Source organism: Gadus morhua, chromosome 1 (assembly GCF_902167405.1).
Source record: "Gadus morhua chromosome 1, gadMor3.0, whole genome shotgun sequence".
Taxonomy (NCBI): domain Eukaryota; kingdom Metazoa; phylum Chordata; class Actinopteri; order Gadiformes; family Gadidae; genus Gadus; species Gadus morhua.
In genome coordinates, this window is record NC_044048.1 from 6990311 (window position 1) to 7006355 (window position 16045).

At 47.4% G+C, this 16045-nt stretch overlaps 3 protein-coding genes across 3 annotated transcripts; 1 reads left to right on the forward strand and 2 right to left on the reverse strand.

The window, feature by feature from the left end:
* The first annotated feature begins 858 nt into the window (after positions 1-858).
* LOC115548698 (uncharacterized) lies at positions 859-3447 on the forward strand. Its single transcript, XM_030363479.1, has 2 exons — positions 859-871; positions 1014-3447. Exon 2 carries the CDS (start codon positions 1038-1040, stop codon positions 2901-2903), a length of 1866 nt encoding a protein of 621 aa, XP_030219339.1. The 5' UTR covers positions 859-871; positions 1014-1037; the 3' UTR covers positions 2904-3447.
* Positions 3448-3506: 59 nt separating this feature from the next.
* Positions 3507-5265, reverse strand: LOC115548704 (uncharacterized). The gene is made up of 2 exons (XM_030363493.1): positions 4296-5265; positions 3507-4088 (listed from the first exon to the last, which is right to left on the reverse strand). Exons 1-2 carry the CDS (start codon positions 5118-5120, stop codon positions 3756-3758), a joined length of 1158 nt encoding a protein of 385 aa, XP_030219353.1. The 5' UTR covers positions 5121-5265; the 3' UTR covers positions 3507-3755.
* Positions 5266-12479: 7214 nt separating this feature from the next.
* Positions 12480-13379, reverse strand: LOC115548710 (WD repeat-containing protein 91 homolog). Its single transcript, XM_030363506.1, has 2 exons — positions 13125-13379; positions 12480-12587 (listed from the first exon to the last, which is right to left on the reverse strand). The coding sequence occupies exons 1-2, from the start codon at positions 13354-13356 to the stop codon at positions 12526-12528; spliced, it is 294 nt and encodes a 97-aa protein (XP_030219366.1). The 5' UTR covers positions 13357-13379; the 3' UTR covers positions 12480-12525.
* Positions 13380-16045: the final 2666 nt, after the last annotated feature.

Genomic DNA, 16045 nt, shown 5'->3' on the forward strand with positions numbered 1-16045 from the left:
TCACATTTTAGTCATTGTTTTCCTTTGTAGTTTTAGTCTAGTTTTAGTCGACAAAAAGTCCTTAAATTGTAGTCAACTTTTAGTCAAAATGTTTTCTCTTTTTAAACTAGTTCAAAGTGTTCGAAATCGTTCCCTATCACGGATATAGTGCACTATATAGGATGCTCGCCATTTTGTAGTGGTGTTCGAATTCTGAGTACATAAAAAGTAAATTGTTAAGCCTAATTTCTCTGATATAAAGGAAATTACAAAATAAGCCAACGGCAAGAATTAAATGACGTACAGGACGCGAACTCAGGTTGCCCGTATTGCAGGGCCTAAACCACTCAGCCAACTGCTGGTTCATAAAGTTGATGGAATGGAGTGGTCTTGAGAAAATATCCACGATAACAATATAGGCATATCTCAATTAATTTAATTACTTTATTTGCATCATTCAATCTTAAACCCTTAGTGAAAATATAGGCTGTTTGTACTTCATATATGTACATTTATGACAAAATCGTGAGGACTAGGCTTGTGACAGACACGCACATGTGGCGCTCGCGCGGTAATAGCTCATTGGCGCCACCTAGTGATCATTATGTGCAAATGCACAGCCTCTCATTCAAATGACTTAGGGGTCATTTGACCCCTCTTGTGGCGCTAGTAGTAAGTAAAAATGGCCCGGCGTGGGACGAATTTCGAATTATAAATATGTACAATGCATAATGTTAGCTCATCCATGTGCTCAATGCATCACAATGTAGTTGGCATCTGTTCCGTTCGTTAAATATTTGTGTTGGCCTCTCACAGGATGGATGAGTTGTGCGAGTTCTTGAGGTCGCGGAATGTACCAGAAGAAAACATAATGCAACTGGAAAACGATAAGGTAACTAGTCTGTTAATGGGGGAAAGATAGGCTAAATTGTGTGTTTATGCATTTTTTGATTTTTTTTTTAATTACTGCTTCTGTTTATGTTAAATTATATTTGTTTTGTGGCTGTGTGTGTGTGTTTTCCTCTTTTTTTAAGATCGATCCCAATGTCCTCCTGCTCATGAACGACGACCAGTTAACCGAGTATCTACCATCATATGGAGACCGACTGGCTGTCCTTGGATATTGCAGATTGAAGGGGAAGAATCCTGTTGCCCGCAAATCAAAACTTTTTGAGCGACTGAAAGCCAAGTTAGCAAAAAGTGACGATCGTGAACACTTGTCTGAGAAGTTACCATGTCAAAATGCTCAGAAGAAAGAGCGTAAAATTGAAATTGGCTGGTTGAATTTCCGTGACGGGAAATTCTTACAAATGAGGGCCAAAAAGGGGGGCGGGACCAGGAAAATCTCTGTGTCCAAGAATTGTTGTAAAGATCAGTTAATTGAACAGGCCAAAAACCTGTTTTTCCCTGGTCAGAAAAATGCAGAAGGAAATGTTCAAGATTTTGCGATTGAACTAACTGATTTTCAGGAGCGCCCGTTAGATCCCCTGACTACAGTTGGGGATCTTTATGAAGTAACAAAGCTGCCCATTTTACGCTTTTACTTAGCAACAACCAAGAGGGATGGTTGCAGTGAGAATCAGCTTGCAGCCTCACCCAACCCCCCTAGGCCTAGTTTACCTCTAGCTGAAGGTCAGGAAACCGCAGATGTGGTATATGCTAGTAGCAGCAATGTCCTGTCTGATACAAACAGTGATCCTGAGCCCTTCGATTGCTCCACTGTTGAAATGACAGATTGGGCTAGTGTGAGCGAAGTTGATGCCGCCAATGCTGTAGATGACTTTGAGAATAGTGGCACAGTTACCTTTTTCCAAGGACACCTACATGATCTGGACTGGGTTAGCCTTGATGATACCTTACAAACGTCTCCTCGGGCATCAAGTTCATCTACTCCGACCCTAGATATTGCTCATGTGCCCATTGATCAGAGTGAAAGAACAAAGAGAATAATTGTTGTTCACCGTGGGCAGATCCTGAGAGAACTAATCACACATTTTTTGGACGCGAGTGTCATGCGAGATGATGTTTTCATCCAAGTAATTCTTCCCAATGGAAGTTTGGAAATGGCAGTTGATGAAGGTGGCGTGTTAAGGGATGTGCTAACTGAATTTTGGCTGGACTTTTATGAGCAATGCACTTTAGGAAATGCTTTCAAGGTGCCTTTTCTACGCCATGATTTTGGTAAGCAGCAGTGGGAAAGCATTGGCAGAATAATAGCAATGGGTTGGCAAAAAGAGAAGTACCTGCCTATAAAAATAGCCCCAGTAATTTTGGAGAAAGTTGCCCTGGGAAGTGTGAAGAGTAGTCTTGTTGACTGCTTCCTGAAATATGTCACAGAGTCAGAGAGATTGGTGTTTGAATCCTGCCGTTCAGATTTTGAAAGTGTGGATCAGGAAGAATTGATTGAAGTAATGGATCTCCACAGCTGTCGAAGAATGCCAACCGCTGATAATATTGAACAGCTCTTGGAGCAGCTTGCCCACCAAAAGCTGGTTCAAGAACCCGCCTTTGTCCTAGAGCAGTGGAGCAAGGTGCTTGCACCCTTTAGGTCAGATTTGGAAGGCATTTCAGAAGCGTATGTAAATCTTCATCCAACACTGAGGAAGGTGATTAGGTCTATCTCTTACCCCACTACTATGAACGACCAGCAGAAGAACATAGGAAAGCATCTTAGCACTTACCTTAGAGAATCTGACGCACAGCACCTGTCTCTATTCCTTCGGTTTTGCACTGGCTCTGATTTGTTTCTTGGTAAGACCATTACTTTGAGCTTCACGAATTTGCAAGGTATGCAGAGACGGCCCATCGCCCACACATGTGGATGCTACTTGGAGTTGCCAATTGATTATGACAATTACCCGGATTTCAGACACGAAATGAACAAAGTATTGGAGAGTGGTGTGTGGGCAATGGACATAGTTTAGTTGATTCAGCTGCCATCAGCAGCCTCCTCATGTCAAGATGATTTAATGCAATATGTAATATGTAAATATGAAATTATATAATGTACTGATGTATTAATGTAATGAGATTTAATGTACATATTTTGATATGTTGGATTATGTAAATATGTTATTATATGTACTGTTGTATTAATGAAATGTCTTGAAGTCATCCCGACCAATACATAGTTTAGCAGATTCAGATGCCATCAACAGCCTCTTCATGTCGAGATTACTTAATTTTATGATTTTGAGATGCTGGATTATATGTAAATAGGAAATTATATAATGTAATGTGATTTAATGTAGAGACTTTGAGATGCTAGATTATATTTAATGTGTAAATATTTAATTATATAATGAACTATTGTATTAATGTAATGTATTAAAGTTATCACCACCAATACATCGTTTAGCCGTTTCAGCTGCCATCAGCAGCTTATATATATCCCCAGCAATACTTATGTTGTTTTCTAAAGCTGTTTTATGGGAAGATAATAAAATAATAAAAGTTCATTAAATTGTGGCTAACTGTTTAGTTATTTCCCAATAATCAATATTGACGCATGATTAATATATTAAGTATAATGTTTATATCAAATATATTTATTTTTGCAGTAGAAATGTCAACTTAATGTTAAAGACACTACAACGATTGGAAAAAAGGGGTTAAGACACACAGTATATTGTTAGGCTTGTATTGTTGCAGAACCAGTTAAAGCCTACTCTAGTTACAAATAGGTGCAAGTTAAGTTTTGCTAAATGAGCTGCAGTAGGCCTAATGCTGAATTAGGCCTACTGCAGCTCATCTAGCACAAACAACTACCCCTGCTTTTAAGGCTGTAGCAATTCATTGTTAATTAGCTGTCTAAGTCTTACATACAGATCTACTGTCTTGTACACGTCGTTAGTTAATTCAAGGCCATGCTCAGACATAAGCCCCACACAAATGTGAAACACATCTTCATCACATGGGAAGTCTTTGTAAACACACTCCCCCAAGCAGGCCTCGATCTTCTCCAGACTTGGGCGATACAGGTAGTCCGTGGCCCCGTAGAGTTGAGGCACTGCATGGATGATGGATGGACGGCCATGAGGACTTCGTGAGTTGTGCACTCGACGCATCCTGTGCTCATTCCAGATGAATGCGACCTCCTCCAGTTCTGCCTGATAAGACAAGGCTCAAAGTGAATACAAATGAAATGCAATGAATTGCATGAAAAAGCTTTCCTGCAGACAGAAAGCAATGTGTGGTTCTTGTATTTAACTTTTTTGGTAAAACCAAATCAATAGTATAGTGTAACAATAAAAATAAAATAATACAAATAAGAATAAGCCACAGACAAAAATAAAGCAGTGAATAGTGAAACTTACCTGAATTGTGGAAAGAAAACAGAACTGGACCAATGACTTGTCCAGGAAGGTGTCAGCGAAGTATCCATCCGATTTCAATTTATCGAAAAAGTCCATCCAAAACTGGGCGCACTGACTGCGTAATGTCAGCCACCATCTTTCAATGCGCTGGTTGCCAGTGCTTGGACCAAATGTGACATGTTCGATTTCAAGTTGACCCTCTGAAAAGTGCATGAATCTTTGCATTTCGGCCAAACGAACATTTTCTGTCCCTAAATCTACCCGTAATCGTTCAGGGCAACCTTGAGCTATTAGTACAGCATCCATGAAATAACCAGCAATCACGTTCGGATCATTATTAGTTTTGTATGCCTCCAGCCAGATGAGTCTCCTAGAAAAACCATCTATGCATCCACTTATACAGATCCCATACGGTTTAAGTTTGTCATAGCCGTCAATGTGCCAGACGTAATTGGGACCCCGGCTGTGATATACTCTCCGCCGTAGTCTATTTCTTGATCTCAGGTCAACTCCCTCACTGTCCAACAGCCGCAAGAGAACACGTACTGTTTCCCTGTCGGTAATAATGCCATTTATCCAACATTTTTGGTACATCCAACGGTAGCCATGACACTGCCCAGACGTTTGGAGTTGCGCTTCAATGAAAGCTGCCACCTCGGCCACATCTGTCTTGCCCTTCCTGCGCCACAATCTTTTCTCTCTCAGAATCCTTTCAAGTGTCCGCTTGCTCAGCACTACCCCATGCACCTCAGCCAATACTGCCAGAATTTCATCATTTGTATATCGTCTTTGGAAATATTGCTCAATGTGGTGATCCAACTCCATGACGTTACGACACTGATCTTAATGTAAACCATCTAGATGCAGCCTACTGTCATGACTTTATATCTCGTAATTATGACTTTAAATCTCATTATTATGACTTTTTTATCTCGTTATTATGACTTTAAATCTCATAATTATGACTTTAAATCTCGTAATTATGACTTTTAATCTCGTAATTATGACTTTAAATCTCGTAATTATGACTTTAAATCTCGTAATTATGACTTTAAATTTCGTAATTATGACTTTAAATCTCGTAATTATGACTTTAAATCTCGTTATTATGACTTTTAATCTCATAATTATGAGATAGTTTGTGGTGTTTTTTTTTTTTCCTGTGGCGGGAATGGGCTTCCATAATTTGCTGACCAAAGCTGCATTGAAACGATTGAAACCCTTGAGAGTAGAGACTAGTAAGAGTGTTCAGCGGATTACACAGATACATAGATAAATATATAGATATTATGTATAATTAGTATATGCTACACGTGAACCTCCTAAAATGGCGCAATTTGATTGGTTCGCTATCTCGGGATATTGGGCAATATCCCATGATTGACATCTCAAACTCTATTGTTTTCATCGAAAAATATCCGCTAATAACAACAAATAAACCTTCGGTCTCGGCGGCTATTCCCCACTATTCACTACGCCGAATAATTGTTGACTAATAGCCTAGATAGAAAGATAGCCTAGTCAAATCTTTATTAATACCAAACTACACAAATAGTCGGGAATTCATTTAGGTTATTCGGCTCACACAGTATAGCCTACAAGACCACACAGAACAAGGTAGACAACTGTCTGACTGGATATACACAAAATAAAATCACATTAAAACTAGACACATGCGTTGATAGATAGACAGACTGATAGAAAGATAGTTAAATATGTTATATTATTTGCCTTGCGGAGCCAGCCAATCCTTTGCACTTATGCAAATTAGCCATGTGCGGCTAACACAAGAAAGAGTTGAGAAGTCATACAAAAAACGGATAGCAAGCGAAAGCTAAACCAGACTGTATCAATCACATACTTTGGTTCCATTCTAACTTATGGTAAGAGGCTTGTCTATAAATCTTTGCAGTGACTGAATGTTGATGATGAAAACGGATTGTTTTGCATAAGATGAGTGTGTGCGACTGTGCGTGTGTCCTTTCCTGCTTCGGCATACTGCTTGGTTATGAAGGCTTTGTAGCTAGTTGTGCTCTTAGTGAAGCAGCCTAGCCTTGGAGTTGGATAAGTTGGAGTGATTGTGTACGGGCGTGCGAGAGTGAGAGAGAGAGCACACCCAGTGGTGATGTTTGGCTTATTGTGGGCTGTCTGTCAGCATCCGCCGGTTGGACGGTGTGCTTTCCCGCATGAAAACTACAGAAAACTGCAGTTTTATTACTACAGAATACCACATATATACTACTACAGTAAACTATAGTATACTACAGAAAACTGCAGTTTATTGCTACAGTATACTACATTATACACTACTACAGTTTACTACATAAACTACAATCTACTGAAGTAAATTACAGAACTTTTATTATACTTTTATTTTGCTATAGAATGCTACAATTACGATACCATAGTACTATATATACTGCATTACAATAACTGCAGTATGCAGTATTTTGTTGTTCTTTTAACTATGTCATTGTACTTTACCTAATGGATATTTTCAACTGTATCACTTTTTGTTGTTGCCATTTTTAACCATAGTGCTGTAACAATAATTCACTGCACATAAATTAGGCTTACAACCACCATTAACACAGTGTTTTCTACAGACTGCTAAAATACAAAAAAAAAAATAGAACAAAAGTTTAACTTTCTTTAAACAGTTGATAATTTATTGTTTCTGAAATTTGGCAGCATTGTTCAGCTTTTGTCGTATAAATGCTTTTATGTCCGTATCAGTTACGTAGGTGAACTTCAACTTTGCAGCATCTGTGGGAATACACTGTGGCAACCCGTCCCCAACCCCTCGGGCTGGAGGGCCCAGGGGAGAGGTGGTGGAGGGCGTGTACCGGCGGCAGCCGACAGAGGGAGCCAGGGGCCGGCACTCCCGACACACTAATGAGGGGGATGGGAAACACCTGGGGGGGGAAGTGAGACACGCTATTAACCTGCGCTTTCCCGGATCCCGGAGAAGAGTTGGTGCGAGACGCTGGGAGAGTAACCAGACCCACGAACGAGCGAGGGGAGGAGAACCGCGCCGCACACGGACCAAGCAGACCCACCAGAGACAGCTCAATCCTTGTTTCACTGTTTCCTAGCTCTCGGAGCTAGTGTATGATTTTCGTTTGCCCTCCGGGGAGATCGCTGTTCGGAATAAACGCCCCCCGGGCTTTGAACCAGCCGCCCCGTGTGGTGATTCCTTGCCTCACCCAGACATTCTCGGGCCCGGGTTGCCACATATGGTGGAGAATGCAGGCAAGTTGACCTCGCTACGGATTACAAGGAATCACCCGCCCAACCCCGATGCAGAACCCGGAAGCCGCCGCCGCGCAGCGGCACCAGCGAGACACCACGGAGAGCCTCGCTCTGCTCCGGGAGGCGGTGATAAGGCTCACCCAGCAAGCGGGGCGCGAGGCTCCGACAGCCGCGCCAACCAGCCGCCTCACCAAGCTCGGACCGGACGACGACGTGGAGGCGTACTTGGAGGTATTCGAGAGGACGGCCCGACGGGAGCAGTGGCCGGAGGACCAGTGGGCGCACATCCTGTCCCCCTTTCTTACCGGACCTGCCCAGCAGGCCAGCCAGGACCTGACGCCGGAGCACGCCGGCCAGTACCCGACCCTGAAGCAGGCCATCCTGGCCTATTATGGTCATAGCCTCGCTGCCAGAGCCCAGCGCTTCCATGTCTGGCGGTTCGACGTGCGAGGCGCGGTGCGCGCGCAGATCTCCCAGCACGGACGGCTGATACGGAGGTGGCTCACTACGGGAGAAGGACCCAGCATCCTGGATCGGGTCCTGATAGACAATACCATCCGTCAGCTCCCCCCAGACGCGCGGAGAACCTTCGCGCACCACCACCCCGACACCGTGGATGAGCTGATCCGACAGTTGGAAAACTGGCAGGTGGCCCAACAGTTGGGGGGGGGGCCCCGGACCCCGTTGCGGGCCGCCGAGCCGCGCGGTGACCAGCGAGGCCCGGGTGCCGGGCAACAGGGGGACCCACCGAGACCACAGAGCGTCGCCCCGGGGCTCCGGGAGGACCGACGGTGCTACACTTGTGGGCAAACCGGACACCTAGCCCGACAGTGCACCGGGAACCGGGACGTGTCCATGCCGTCGGCCTTCGCCGACGGGGGACAACCAGGACCGTGTCTGCTGACCGACTGCTGGGCCCACCAGACATCCGGAGCCCCAACGATCCCGGTGAGGGTGGGAAAGAAGGACACGGAGGCCCTACTAGATACCGGCAGTGTGGTCACCCTCCTACGCCCCGACCTTGAGGGGGGACGGAGGGGCGAGCCCATAGAAGTCGCGTGCGTCCACGGGGACACCCGCACCTACGACACGTGCCACGTGGTCGTGAGGACCCCCCGAGGGGTGTATGTGACGCGGGCCGGGATCGTGCCCCACCTGCCCGTACCCATGCTCATCGGCAGGGACTGCCCTTTGCTCACCCGCCTGCTGAACCCCGGCCCGAGTTCCCGGCTCCGGCGAGATCCATCGCGTCGGACCGGGCGGACGGTCCGACCTGCTTACGGGGCGCGGCCGGCCCCCGGAACCCCAGCGGAGGCGTCGGAGGAGGACGGCGGGACCGAGGGGGACGGACCCACCCCGCCAGGCACCCCAGCGCGCTCGGGGGGGGGGTCCCACCGAGTGGTGACGCCAGGACCGCCCTTGGACACGCCGGACACCCTGACGGCAACCGAGCAGTCCGGTCCACCGGGAGGCTCCGAGAGCTCCCCGCTCACCGAGTTCTCGGATTTTCTCCCGACCGGGGGGGGGGGAAGAACGCATCGACCCGGACAGTTCGCCAGCGCCCAGCTACAGGATGACGCCCTCAAGCACGCCTGGAGCCACGTCCTCGCCCATGAGGGAGAAGCAAGGGATTCGGTGAGTCGCCTCCCACACCCTCACTTCAGCACCAGGGGGGGTCTGTTATATCGGGTGGTCGAAAAGGGGGGGGAAGTGGTAGAACAATTACTAGTACCCCGGCCCTACATTAGTAAGGTGCTATTCATGGCCCACTCTCACCTGCTAGGGGCGCACCTAGGCATGGATAAAACCAGGGAAAGAGTGCTAGCACGGTTTTACTGGCCCGGGGTGAAAGGGGATGTAGTCCGCTATTGTCAGTCCTGCCCGGAATGCCAGCGTACGGCCCCGAGACCCACAGCACGAAACCCCCTGATCCCCATGCCGATCATTGAGGTCCCCTTTGAGCGGATAGCACTGGACATTGTCGGCCCACTCCCGAAGACCAGCCGGGGGCATAGATACATCCTGGTTATTGTAGATTACGCCACCAGATACCCCGAAGCCCTTCCCCTCCGCGCCGCCACCACCAAGGCAGTAGCCAGGGAGCTAATGCTACTGTTTAGCCGGGTGGGGATAGCCCGGGAGGTATTAACGGACCAGGGGTCCTGTTTCATGTCCCGGGTCATGAAACAACTGCTCAGTCTCCTCCAGGTCTCCCAGCTCCGGACCTCGGTGTACCACCCACAGACCGACGGGCTGGTAGAGCGCTTCAATAAGACACTGAAGCAGATGCTAAAGAAGGTCATGGACGCCGACGGAAAAAACTGGGACCAGCTCCTGCCCCACGTGCTCTTCGCAGTCCGCGAAGTACCCCAAGCCTCGACAGGGTTCTCCCCCTTCGAGCTGCTATACGGGAGAAGACCCCGGGGGCTCCTCGACCTCGCCAAGGAGGCGTGGGAGAGTCGACCCTCCCCCCATCGCACCTTGGTCGACCATGTGGAGCAGGTGAGGGACCGCATGGCCCAGGTCTGGCCCATCGTCCGGGACCACCTTCGGCAGGCCCAGCAGGCCCAGGCCCGGGTCTACAACCGCGGGGCCCAGCTACGCCTGTTCCGACCCGGAGACCTGGTCATGGTGCTGATCCCGACGTCGGAATGTAAATTCTTGGCCAAGTGGCAGGGCCCGTACGAGGTCATGGAACAGGTGGGGTCGGTAAACTACCGGGTGCGGCAGCCCGGGAGACGAAAACCCACCCAACTCTACCACGTCAACCTCCTAAAGCAGTGGAGGGCGAACCCGACCCCTACGGCGCCGGCTACCCTCGCCCTGGCCGCCCGGTGCGACATACCGGCCGTCCCCATGGGGGAAGATCTCAGTCCTGCCCAGAAACAGGACCTTGAGGAGGTCATCCTCCAGCACCAGGATGTCTTCTCCGAGCTGCCCGGGAGAACTACCAGAACGCAACACGACATCAAAACGGCGCCCGGCATCACGGTGCGCGTCCCCCCCTACCGGGTCCCAGAAGCCCGGCGGAACGCCATCCGGGAGGAAGTCACCCGAATGCTTCGTCTCCGCGTCATCGAGGAGTCTCGCAGCGCCTGGTCCAGTCCGGTCGTCCTGGTCCCCAAACCCGACGGCAGTTTCCGGTTCTGCAACGACTTCCGGAAACTCAACGCGGCGTCCGAATTCGACGCCTACCCCATGCCCAGGGTGGATGAGCTGATCGAGCGGCTGGGACCGGCCCGCTACCTCACCACCCTGGACCTCACCAAAGGGTACTGGCAGGTGCCACTCACCCGGACCGCCAGGGAAAAGACGGCGTTTGCAACCCCGGGGGGACTGTATCAGTTCACGGTCATGCCGTTCGGTGTCCACGGCGCCCCGGCGACCTTCCAGCGGATGATGGACCAGATCCTGCGGCCTCATCAGGCGTATGCGGCCGCGTACATCGACGACATCATTATTCATAGCGCCAGCTGGGACATACACGTCCGACAGCTGAGGGCGGTCCTGGCGGAGCTGAGGAGGGCCGGACTCACCGCCAACCCCGCCAAGTGCCGCCTGGGGCTGGAGGAGACGGCGTACCTAGGGTACCGGGTGGGACGGGGGAACGTCAGGCCGCAGGACAGCAAAGTCGCCGCCATCCGGGACTGGCCCCGGCCCACCACCAAGAAGCAGGTGAAGTCGTTCCTGGGCCTGGTAGGGTACTACCAGAGGTTCATCCCCGGCTTCGCCACTATGGCGAGCCCCCTGAACGAGCTGACCCGGAAGGCTCTACCTGACCGGGTGAAGTGGTCGGAGGCAGCAGAGGGGGCCTTCGAAACCTTGAGGAGCGCCCTCTGCTCCGAACCCGTCCTGGTAACCCCTGACTTCTCTCTGCCCCTTATAGTCCACACAGATGCATCCGAGGTGGGGCTGGGGGCGGTACTCTCCCAGGTGCGGGCGAGAGAAGAACACCCGGTGACCTACATCAGCCGGAAGCTCCTCCCCAACGAAAGGAATTACTCCACCGTGGAGAAGGAGGCCCTGGCCATCAAGTGGGCCCTGGACAAACTAAGGTACTACCTCCTGGGACGGGAGTTCACGTTGGTGACCGACCACGCACCACTGAAGTGGATGGCTGGCGCGAAGGACACCAACGCCCGGGTGACGAGGTGGTTCCTGGCACTCCAGGACTACAGGTTCCAGGTGGACCACAGGCCGGGCAGGGAACATGCCAACGCCGACGCCCTGTCCCGCCGAGACATGTGCCTAGGGGCGGTCGAAGACTACCAGGGGCGTGAAGCAGCGGTGGAGGAGTGTGGCAACCCGTCCCCAACCCCTCGGGCTGGAGGGCCCAGGGGAGAGGTGGTGGAGGGCGTGTACCGGCGGCAGCCGACAGAGGGAGCCAGGGGCCGGCACTCCCGACACACTAATGAGGGGGATGGGAAACACCTGGGGGGGGAAGTGAGACACGCTATTAACCTGCGCTTTCCCGGATCCCGGAGAAGAGTTGGTGCGAGACGCTGGGAGAGTAACCAGACCCACGAACGAGCGAGGGGAGGAGAACCGCGCCGCACACGGACCAAGCAGACCCACCAGAGACAGCTCAATCCTTGTTTCACTGTTTCCTAGCTCTCGGAGCTAGTGTATGATTTTCGTTTGCCCTCCGGGGAGATCGCTGTTCGGAATAAACGCCCCCCGGGCTTTGAACCAGCCGCCCCGTGTGGTGATTCCTTGCCTCACCCAGACATTCTCGGGCCCGGGTTGCCACAACACACACACACACACACACACACACACAAACACATACACGAAAGATGAGCATGAGAATGAGGGTATCACTCAACCAACATCTTTTCTCATTTCTATATGCCTACTTGTGATTTCAGCAAGGTCCTGTTTGGCTAGGCCAGGTTTTCCTTCTGTGCAGCTGCTGGATGACTGTCCAGTCACTGAATGGCCTGCCATATATTCTCTGGTATACATCCCATGTAGGAGATCATTTATGAACTTCTGGGGGCTTTGGAAGGAGCAGCGCTCCACAAGTCCTTTTGGAATGACCTTTAATGCAAGTAGATAACATTACCACAAATCTACTTCAACATACAGCAGACTAGCGTTTACCTCAATGATATATAATGTATATGCATTTAGATTAGGCCTAAACATTTTTTTTGTTTGGTTCCGGTTTCCGACCGACCCCGTCAATTTATGTGCGACCCAAATTATTTTATGTGCGACCCAAATTATTTTATGAGCTATATAAAAAAAAAAAAAAAAAAACTATTATTATTATTTTTTTAATGCAAACTATAATTACGTTTTGGTACAGCACCTCTTCATTCTGTACAGGGATGAGCGAATTTTCTCTTTTTTAAATGAAAACAACCTACCTATTATTCGCTGCCGCTGGAAAAAATAAAATAAAAGAATAGAATAAATTCCCTACCTACCCATGACCTCAACTGACAACCAACAGGAACCAAACTTTTTTTTTTTTTAGGCCTTAACTGAGTGTACGGCTGATGCATTTAGAAAAACAGTGCAACTGAAACTAAGTAACTTAACCTATACAAATAAAGTCAAACAGATTCTTACAGAGTGGCCCAGGGCCTCTGTTGCTGATGCTGATGATGGACCTGGAGCTGGTGATGGGTCTTCTGTTGCTGGTGCTGGAACTGCTGTTGGTGCTGGTGATAGTGTTGGTTCTGGTCTTGGTCTTGGTCTTGGAGTTGGTGTTGGTATTGGTGTTGTCATTGGTCTTGGTGCTGAGCGGAGAAACTCCTCCATCTTCTGCAAAACGTCTGGCAGCACTGAGCAAAGGATTCATAATAGCCTTTTAGCTAACATGTAAAACAGAAAAACCCTCGTGTAAAAAAAAACTAAGTTTTCAACAATAGCATTACATTTCAATGTTGCTATTTTTGCCTTGAGATAATCATTTTCCCTCTGCAGCCTGTGGTTGTTCTCCCTCAACAGCTCACAAGATGGGTGATGGCACTGAAAATAAAAATTCCATTAAAAAAACAAAACTGAGTCACATACACCTGGGCAAATACCTACAGAAGCCAGTTAGAGGGTACAAAGCTTACGGCTGATAGATTACAGGAATATATTGCTGTATCTATCCCTATACTATAGAGTTAGGAAATAAAAACTTTAATTGTAGGTAGAACATTAAGTGCAGACAGTGTATTGCATTCGTGGATCTTACTTCATTCCTGGTTTCATTAATTGAGTTCAGCTGACATGATCCTATGACAAACAGAAGATGTACATACAGTTAAGGGTTACATCAAGACTGTACAACAGAGATCAGCAGGGGGGATGAGCCTGAGCGAGTAGACAATGCAGGCGGAACAGGAGATGAATAGGCAAGGCAAGGCAAGGCAACTTTATTTATATAGCACTTTTCATACACAAGGCAGACTCAAAGTGCTTAGATTTGAGTCAGAATACACAAATCTAATCTTCTTAATATGCTCAATAAGTTGACAGAAAGCAAAAAGTCAAAATTATTTGACAGGCCAGGCAAAGCAGGCCAGTTGGCGACCCCATGGTGTACAATATGACAGACAACATTAGGCAACATCACATTACAATAATTCACTGATGTTAAGAAGCACTTCCATACGGTGAATATTTGTACATCACTGCACCAATACCTTGCTTTTCCAGTTCCATTAAGACGTTAAGACCTGTGTTTTTTCTCTTCTTCTTCTTACATTGACTTAACTGAGGATCCTTTAAATCATAATGAAGTTTAGTTTTTCAACAATTTTAATTTAACTCATCCACAAGGCCTATAGATGACATTTCTGTAATAAAACTTTAGTTACCTACCAGCGATACGTCGTCGTCGTCGTCAGAATATCGACTTCCCCCACACTTCCCGCGCCTCACATTATAGGCCGCGAGCTAGGGGGCCTTATCGTGCCTTACCGTTGCGAGCTTAACAATTAACAACGTTTTTGAAACGAAAACGTTTACCGTGATATTTGAAATATTACCATATGTATGTAGTTATGCACATATTTTATATAAACATAGTCAAAGGAGAAAAAAACTTGTGTGAACATGGGTAAAGTGGGACAACTGGTAAAGTGGGACAGCTAAGACTTTTTGTGAATATCTTTGCGTGGTTGTGCCTTGGGAGTGAGAACCCATTGGTTTAATACACTCTGGGATGTAGAGAGTGAAACATCATTGGCAGTGTGGGTGTGATGTCATGCATGGGGGCGTGGTCAGACTACATTCACGGGCAGAAGCGCGAAAAACAATGGTAAGACAAATGACATGGGGATTAGAGGTCAATTGTTTTAAGGCCAATATAATCTTAGATTTAAATGTTAGGCATGTAAAGTTGTTTTCATATGTAATATGACTACTTTAAGTGTCAAAAAGTTAAAAAATAATGAATTTATTTGATTAAATATTTTAGTTAGGGGCAAATATCCTGCTGTCCCACTTTACCAGTAGTGTACTTGGTAAAGTGGGACAAGCATTATTGTTAAAGTGGGACAGCAAATAAAGTACTATTATGCTCATTTAACTATTATTTAACTGAAGTTTTGTCCAAATATTGTGTAAATGAAACACTGTTAATGTCATTTTCATCTCAAAAGGCTATATACTTTATTATCAACTTTATTAAATTGAATGCTAGTTAGCCACGTTAGCCCTCCACAATATCTTACCATCAGATGGAATAATAAAGAAAATGTGGGGTTGATGGTGTATTTCAGTGGAATATTAGTTTATTTCCTATAGTTAATGAACTGAACATGTATTTCAGGGACCAGAAAAGCAGAGAGTGAGAGGAAAGGGAAAGGGAGAAAAGCAGAAGAAGAGAGTCCTAAATAAGTGGTGTGAGGAGCGTATGAAGGGAGCGATAGAGGAATACAAGGAGAGAGAGGCAAATGGCTTCAAGCCGAAGTTACGTGTGATTGCCCGTGCATGGTGTGTTCCTAAGAGCACATTACAGCGTCGCATTAAGGATAAGGTTAAAGGACATGAACATGTCAGTGGCAGGAAGCGGATTTTGTCCACAGAGAGTGAGGAAGAGCTGCTAGGGCACATCAAACTTCTTGCTAGCCGCGGATTTCCTTTCAGAAGAAATGACATTCAGAGGCTGGTGTACAAGTTTGCTCAGGGCAATGGCATTGCAGGTTTTTCTGATGCCACACAGCAAGCCGGGCAGTACTGGATGGACAGTTTCCTGCGCCGGCATAGCAAGCGTTGAAGGAGAGGGGGTAGGACCATTTGAGTTGTGAATTTTCAAAATCTGCTGGCCGCAACCTTTAAGTATTTCCTTAGTTTGTTTCACTAGTCACATTTCTTGTACATAGTCACTTTAAATTGTCCCCTTTTTTCCACATTTGTATATAGTCACTGTTAGTACCTGGAAGCAGTATGAGTGAGCTGCCTTTTCTTTTGACTAGTTTTCTCATGTATTTTGTTAGTTTAGGAAGTTAGTTTTAGGAATTGTCTTTTTTATTATTTACTTTGACATAGGGTTT

Excerpts from the sequence above, each read along its gene's own strand:
- LOC115548710 (XM_030363506.1), bottom strand. The coding sequence starts at position 13,356 with ATGAATCCTTTGCTCAGTGCTGCCAGACGTTTTGCAGAAGATGGAGGA. Across the intron at positions 12,588-13,124 it reads CAGAGGCCCTGGGCCACTCT|GTCATTCCAAAAGGACTTGT; the intron begins GTAAGAATCTGT and ends CTTGCATTAAAG.
- LOC115548704 (XM_030363493.1), bottom strand. The coding sequence starts at position 5,120 with ATGGAGTTGGATCACCACATTGAGCAATATTTCCAAAGACGATATACA. Across the intron at positions 4,089-4,295 it reads GTTTTCTTTCCACAATTCAG|GCAGAACTGGAGGAGGTCGC; the intron begins GTAAGTTTCACT and ends TTGTCTTATCAG.
- LOC115548698 (XM_030363479.1), top strand. The coding sequence starts at position 1,038 with ATGAACGACGACCAGTTAACCGAGTATCTACCATCATATGGAGACCGA.